Source organism: Eurypyga helias, unplaced genomic scaffold, assembly GCF_000690775.1.
Source record: "Eurypyga helias isolate BGI_N326 unplaced genomic scaffold, ASM69077v1 scaffold22748, whole genome shotgun sequence".
NCBI classification, from domain to species: domain Eukaryota; kingdom Metazoa; phylum Chordata; class Aves; order Eurypygiformes; family Eurypygidae; genus Eurypyga; species Eurypyga helias.
Window position 1 is genome coordinate 329 of NW_010266554.1, and position 7697 is coordinate 8025.

The following is a 7697-nucleotide window of genomic DNA, read 5'->3' on the forward strand; positions in this document are numbered from 1 at the left end:
GTGCTTCAATCTAGGTTTTTTAATTTCGCTTGAGTAATTTTCTCTTACGGTTGTTTTTGCAGATGATACCACTGGTAAGCAAGAAGATGGACCAATTTCTGGGTGAGTCCGGAGTCTGTTTATTCGTTACAGCAGCGTATGCTGCGAGATCAAGCCAGGTTAGATGTAGCATCGTGAACACCTCAGAGCATGCTGTGGCCAGCAGCCCATCCTGTTCCCATGGGGTCATCCCCAGCTGCCACACTGGGGCTGCCACAGCGTTGGTGGATTTGGAAGGTGAACTGGATCAGTCCTAAGAAAAGCTACCTTCTAACCCCTGTTTTCCTTCCCCAATTGGTTTTAATTCAGATCTGTTTTCCAGTTTAATTCCCTGGGAAAATGGTGCCTTGAGGATCAGCCTTGGTGCTGGCCTGGTATCAGTAAAGCCATGGCCTGTGCATTAGCCTGGAGAAGCTAAAAGCCTTGAGCCTGGCTTAAAATCTTGACACGATCAACTCAAGAAATCACGTGAGCTGCGTGATTCTGTGCCCTGTGGGTAGGGTTCCAGGTGAAGGCGCTGGGGACAGCTCACCGACGGCTTCCGCTGTCTGCGTACGCACGGGGTCTGTCCCGGTGGTAGCTCCCCTGGGCCTGCAGCAGCGCGTGTCGCCCCAGCAGAGGTATTGCCCGTTGGCCGCTTTGAGACAGGACGTGGTTTTCGGAAGGCTTGATCTTCACCGGACCTCTGTGTGCTCGGCACCTTCAGTGGTTCAGTTTAGCATCCGTTGTCCCTTAAGGCCGTTGTGAATTCAGCATCTGGGATTTCTGAGGTTGTTACGGATACGGTCCCACTGCTGTAGTGGGCATCCTCTGCTTAGGGAATATGAAAACCCGTTTAAAAACAAGTTTTAGCCAGACTTGGTAAATCGTTACCTAAAACCATCAAATGAGCTTTGTGCGAAGGAACAACTTTTTTTAGTTAGATAGAAGGTTGGTGCTGAGTGTCCTAAATCTGTTGTTCCTTGTCACTCCATCCGAATGTAATTTTACTTTACAAGCAGGATGCACAATCAGAATTTCTAGCAGCTTCTCCAGTAACCGCAAGATGCGCCAAAGAAAAGCGTCAGTGGTCATGCTGGTGCTCCTTTTTTTTCCCCTCTTTTTGTGGGTTTTTTTGTTTGGGTTTTTTTCCTTATCTTTGTTGCGCAATGAGAATCTTCCTAAATGAAGAGCTGTGGGGTGTTGTAGGAAAAATGGCTCTGCTGCGTTGTCAACGGCTGCGGCTCTGGGGAGGCCTTGCTGGCGCGTCTGGAGTGCGTGTCTCTACCCCAGCAGCAGGGATTGGTGTAGTTGGGGTACAGCACCCCTGAACACTCTGGGGCCTAAAGGACGCATTAGACACCAGGGGCCTGTGCAGGATGCTGTGCAGGAGGCCGTTAGGTCAGCCACACGCCGGGTCACACTGGCGTTCCCGGGAGTTACGTAGCTGCAACGTGGTTTTTGCGTGCAGGTGATGGTGGATCCATCAGACTGTTCATTCCCGGGCAGCAAAGAGGTTGGGGAGCGACTGTTCCTTGGCAAATGTTTACTTGAGCTCCAACTCACAAGGCTTAACGCGCACCCACAGATACTTCATGTGACTTGAAGCCGAAGGTAACACTTGTCGCTCAGTCTCGGACTCTTAAGCAGATTCTGCGGTTGAGGTCAGTGGCACGAGCTGCTGGGATCTGGCAGAGCAACTGCAGACAGTTTGGGAGCCATCTGTGAGGTTTTGGCCTTTCGCGGTAGCCCGTGTCTGCAATTTGGAAGTCCATGGAGAGGCTGATTTTCCCTTTGAGGTCTTGGCTACCTTTTTAATGTAAAGTCCCGTGAGCCATCGGCTGAAGGACTGGGTGAGATGGGACCTCTGCTTCCTTGGCTAGCTGCCGACCCTTCCTCCGTCTTTTTGATCCTGGCTCCATTGTTGCATTTCGGTGTTTGGGGGGCTTTTCTAAATTGGGAGCTTCAGTATCTGCTCAAATTGTTCTTGGTTGTCCTTTTGTTACGCTCAGTAACTGCTTCTTGAGTCGCGTTGGTGCGACCTCTTGGCTTAACTTGGCTGGTGTCTCCTTCCCCGCCGCCTCTGAAATGGCTTTAACCTGACCAGTGTTGGGATTCTGTGGGGTGTTACGTGTGTTTCTCTTTGGAGATAATCCCATGTACGTTTGTTATCCGCCGAGGGCTTTTAAATTAACGTTAGTGTCTCCAGGAAGTACTGGTGGAGAATTGGGTTTCCTGGGCTATTCTAATTGTCTCCTGAGGAGCCAGAGTTAGTTTGAAGTTCAGCTGGGTTTTACCTATGACATGAAAGAAAAGCACCTCTTTGTATTGTAGTTGTGAAACACTCAGCGTACCCTTTTCTAGCAGGTGTGCACCAGTTTGGCTTTCGTGCCTGGCTAATGCAATAAACAGCGATAACATTTGCACGAGCTCTTCAGTTGGGGGTAGATCTGAGCCTGGCCATTGTTGCATTAGGACTGATTTGTAATGAGTGAGAAGATGGGGTGGATAATTATCCGTCTTTTCTCCTCTGAATTTTAACTACTTGTTAATGTAAGCTATTTATAGAAACACTAAAATCACTTTTTCCTTAATTTCTACGTGACAAATACCCTTTCTGCTTACAAATGCACATATAATTATTAGCATCCTTAGGGATAAGGTGAAATTTTGGTTATTATGGTCTTACTCCTACCAGTTGGGATCGTGCCGAACCAAAGCCGCAGGGTGCTGTAGCTGCCGCGTACGTGCTGGCGGTGGAGCGGCGTCTGGCCAGGCAGCCACGCTGTCCGTCAGGGGCTCTTTGGGAGAACTCGGCTGATTCCTTCCAACAAAAGCAAAGCCACGCAAGGAGGATTAGTTTTGGTCGTAAGGTTGAGCTAACTGCTGGCAGGATAAACACTCCATGAATAAAGCCATTAGGATAGTCACCTGGACGAACGCTTTAGAAATGTTTCAAGGTGAACCTGTAGATTGGGCTTATCCACTTTGTTTTATCTGTCACGTTTTACTAGACATGCAGAATCTTCTCATCCTCTGCAAGATGCTCCTCAGGAGAACCGGCCTGTCGGCAATGAAGACCGAGAGATGTCGCAACACGTACGTGTCCAGCTGCAGACGGTAGACGTAGTTATTTTTGTGCTTCCCAATACTCATGGATAAAACGATGTAAGTGTGAAGGTGCTGGTACTGCACTACGTTCCGTTTGTACCGTAGGAGTGTGCTGGTAGTCCGTTCTCAACGCGCTGCAGCGACAGGCTTCTCTTCTCAGCCTGCCATGGGTGGAAAACCCTGATCAAGTATTGCTTGTGCCCCCCAACGAGGCAGGCGAGGGCCTGTGGTGCTGGAAAAGCAGAAGGCGACGTTACCTCCAGCACAATACTCAGTACGACTCCTCGAGGGTCTGTCAAACAGGAGACGCTGGGGTAGAAAGCCCAAAGTGCTGGGAGCCAGTTTTGGTTCAGCCTCGGGTCTCTCAGAATGCAGTCGGATGGCTCAGTGCCAAGAGTAGGAGGAGGTTTGCTTCTCCACCCCCTCTTAGATTTGTGATGGGTTTGTTTTCCACCACTGCGGTACGTCAAGAGGGCTCACACAGCGTCCTGCTGACCCTGTGTGCCTTGGAAAAGGAGGGAGGGTTCGGAACACCTTCCTCATACACTTTTGTAGCAGTGGGGCGTTAAATCCGCTCGCCCATCTTGCACACCCGCACTGCTGGTACCTGGAAGCCTTCCACTGTGCCCCAGCCGTGGTGCCGTGCCAGGGTCGGACGGGCAGTGAAGTGACTGGGGACTGGTTGTGCTGCAGGAGCCAAGCCCGGCTCAGCAGCCTCTTCTACAAGAGCTGTGGTGAGAGTATGTGCTCCACGGTTCTTGGGTGAAGCCTGGCAAATGTGTTCGGGTGGTTTTGATTAAGGGTACAGCCACCATGGACCTGCCAAGGAGAGGTGTCAGCAAAGCCCTCGCTCTTTTTCAGAAAGAGCAGGGGAGAGGAACTGTGGGACGTGGTGAAATTCTTAGAACCGACTAAATCTTCCCCACCATCAGAAATCTCATCCCAATCCTCACGGAGGGTCGGTCACTCCTTCAAAGGATGTAGCAGTTGCTTTGTGGGCACCTGCCCCTTTACGTCCGAGGCTGGTTACTTCCTGGGTTCTTGCCTCCTCTGACAAGGTTGTGCAGCCCTGGGCACAGCAGGAGGTGATGTTACATCGAAGTACGGCCCTGGGCGCAGCAGGAGGTGATGTCTTTACATCACAGTCGTACTTCGTTACGGTCCTGGGTGGCAGCAGCTTTGTAAGAGCTGCCTTACTGTCCAGGGGGATCGACTGGTTCCATGAGCTCCCGCGTGCTTTTATCGTTGCTAGGCCCTTCCAAGTGGTGAAGATGATGAAGACGACAGTGACAGCGACAGCGATGATGACGACGTGAAAGTGACTATTGGCAACATTAAGACGGGAGCGCCCTCGTACATGTATGTGATCGGAGGTAGCTCTGGCGCGTCGGTTGGGGTGGAAAGGGGGGGTGAGAGCTGCTGGGAGGTGTGGGAGTAAGGACTGGAACACCGAAATGGGGGTGGAAGCTGATGGGCAGCTCCGGCCTGTAATTCCTTGTTGGAGAATCCATCTAGAAAATAGGAATGATAATTCATGTGTCTGCTGTTGGACAATTAATCCAATAATGTGATTCGTCAGGCAAAGTCAGAGGTGGGACGTTACATTTAATTAGTTATCTGTGAAAACTTCAAGCACCAAAATCTGTATTGATAAGAATTTGCATAAGCTGTGAATTCACTGATTTTCAGCTGTCTGATTTTTCGTGATTCGGAAATGGTGACGCTGGAGTTGCAAACCAGGAAATTACGTCACTGACTTCAAATTCTACCTAATTAGCATCGAATAAAACCACAAAGACAGCGTTTTGCTTGCTGCTAGCAGCCTTCCCCTTCAGGAAATGACTTGGGTCTGCGCTGCAGCATATTCCAAGTTTTCCACGTCATGGATAATGCCCTCCTCTTGCTGCAGAGGTGTTTCAGTCTGATGATCGCACTGAGTAGCAATGTCCGTCCATTAGCACCTCGCTAGATCTCCAGGCATCTTTTTCCAAATCTGCTGCTACCACCTTTCTCTCCTCCTTCTGTGAGCTACATGCAGCTGGGATTTCCACGGTGTTCAGCTCCGTTCAAATCCTGAGCACATTCCTGGGCGGGATGGTAACTGCTGCCCTTTGAAACGAGCTTTCCCTTCGGGCTCCAGACAGCCCTCGTGTGTTCGGCTGTTGGTCGGCAAACGTTTGCTGGCTTTCCGTAGGGTTAGAAAACGTGGGATCTCGCTTGTGAGGTGTTGAGGCTTTTGTACTGAAAGTCGGAGAGAGGCGTGAATACACCCAAAGGACCTGAGCGTCTTCTGAAAGATGTCAGGGCTTGAATACCTCCTGCATGAAACTCCTGACCCCAGCCATCTGTTCGATACCAACGGAGTGATTCTTTTCCATATAGGGGAACTCCCATGAATCTAAACTTAAAAACGGGTAGAGGCTATGGAGCGTCTGCTTCAGGTATTGCTGCTGTTTTTATCCTTCACCTTTTGCAATATTCCCCTTTCCTGGCACTGAGAGCTGGAGCAGCTGAATCTTGGTCTCTGTTCGGGGGGATGTCAAATGAGTGCATCTTATTTAATCTGGGAAGAGCAAGTGCGTTCCCTAAAGACAAGCTCTCCTAGGGCAGTCTGAGGATCCAGGGGGCCGTGGGATGATTTAATTGCCCATCACTGAACAAGCTGATGATAATTCTGTTGAAAGTAGAAAATGAAATACATTGATTATTACTTTTATAGTAAAACCCCAGGGTATTTCTGAACGATATCGTTGCGCTGGGCCCAAAAATTTGACATTGCCTGGAGAAGAGCTTCGGCTCTGTGGTCAGTCTGCTGAGCTACTCGGGGTGTAAGATACTCAAAGGAACTAACTCTGGCCTCGAGTCTCAACTGTGCGCGTTTCTGCAGATGAAATTCTCCCCACCGTTCCCTTTAGTTTATACTGTGTTTGAGGCTTGGGTTCCGTCCTTCCTCGTGGGCGAGACTCTCCTTTTGCGGGCCTCGAATGCTCCCCTGAGTTTCTGTGGCAACAATTTACCTGCTGGTGGGGAAAATAAGGACAAATCCCCCTGGAAGATTCTGTACCTGACAGGCGTTTGCTGACTCCAGTTGCCACACGGTCCACCTCAGACTGGTCCTAAAAAAGTCTCTGTTAGGAGAAAATGTGGTATCTTGGGAGGGAAAAAGAAGTATTTTCCTTGGGGAGAAAAGTAAATTTTTTGTCATTTGGGGCAAATTTCATGCACGCTGTAATCATTTGCTCCACTTGTCTGTAGTTCTAATCTGGGTTAAACGTGCTGCTCAGCTGCCAGTGCTGCCTGCCCTGGATCTTTGTTTACAGAGTGGCTGAATTTCAATTCCGAAGTTGATTGTGGTCACCTACGTGCCGTAAACCAGTAATGAATTCACAGTAGCGCTCTGGTTTGGACTGGAGTAATTTGCTCAGCAAATTAGTGGATTAAAGGTATTGCATTCAAACTAGTACTGGTTTCTCTCTCTCCAAAGCCAAGTTGCAGCCCAAAGGTATTGACTTAGATGCCGCAGGGAATATAAATGGATTGCCTGTTATAGAAGTGGATTTGGATTCATTTGAAGACAAACCGTGGAGGAAACCAGGTGGGGCCTCACAGTTTCTTGTGGTAAATATTTTCTGCAGTTTTAGTTGTCTCTCTTTAATTTCACCCGTAATTTCTCTCCATTTATTGCTTCCAGGGAACAGGGAAGTAGGAAAAATGCATCTTGCTCAGGCTCTGATGCCTGTCTAGGCAAGCGGTGACATTTGCTGATTGATCAAGCCATGCTAATTAAAATTGGGTTGCATTTACTCGTTACCTTAACTCCCCTAAAGGGAGCAACTATTTATTTTAATCTTCTATTTTATTAATTCCCTAGTTCCAGAAAACATTGCACTGATATCAGCACGATAATCTTTGTCGGCCTTAAAGTCAGTTGAGCAGGATCCAGATGTGGCTGCTGACGCAGACGGCAGCGATGGAAAAAAAACGGGCGTCCGTCAGGACGGCCGAGCCCGAGCCATCCGTGTGTGAATCCTCCTGCTGCAAACAGTGGGGTGAAAGGGAGGGAAGCGCTGTCCACTCCTGACAAGAAAGGCTAGCGGTTTTCTTGTTGAAAAGCTGCATTGCCCAGTTCTTTGCTAGATTCTGCCCCCAGGGCTGTAGCTGGGAGTGAGCAGCCCCCACTTAGTGCTAGGAAGAAGATAAATTGGAAGCAAAACAATGAAGAGAAGTTCAGAGATAAAGCATGGAAATCCGTGTGGTCATGCTGACCTCCTGGAGCAGAACGAAGCCAGCGAGCCTTGAGACTGTGTTGAGGTACGAATAGAGGGAAGGTGGCTGCAGTGGTGTGGCCTCTAAGTTCATTTTAGATGGCGAGTAGGTTGTTACTCCACAGCCTTTCAGGCTTACGTCCTTCACAGGTACTTGTGGAGCAAGTTGGTATCTCTGAGGGAGAGGAAGAAGAAAATATGATGTGGAAGAACTGATAGAGGGCTGAAATGTCAGCTGATAAGATAGGTAACTGTGATGCTGAGTTTGTGTCGCTGAGGTTTGCGTGTTTGGGTGGTACAGCA

General features: G+C 49.2%; 1 protein-coding gene across 1 annotated transcript in view; it reads left to right on the forward strand.

Moving 5' to 3' along the window:
* Positions 1-62: 62 nt before the first annotated feature.
* Positions 63-7697, forward strand: part of LOC104513704 (pre-mRNA 3'-end-processing factor FIP1-like) — a gene marked incomplete at both ends in the record, with an annotated part of 8606 nt that continues 971 nt past the window's right edge. The window contains 5 exons of the mRNA XM_010157150.1: positions 63-102; positions 3033-3117; positions 4382-4488; positions 5512-5570; positions 6614-6724. Of these exons, the coding sequence (XP_010155452.1) occupies positions 63-102; positions 3033-3117; positions 4382-4488; positions 5512-5570; positions 6614-6724 (402 nt within the window). The remainder of the gene's footprint in view (positions 103-3032; positions 3118-4381; positions 4489-5511; positions 5571-6613; positions 6725-7697) is intronic.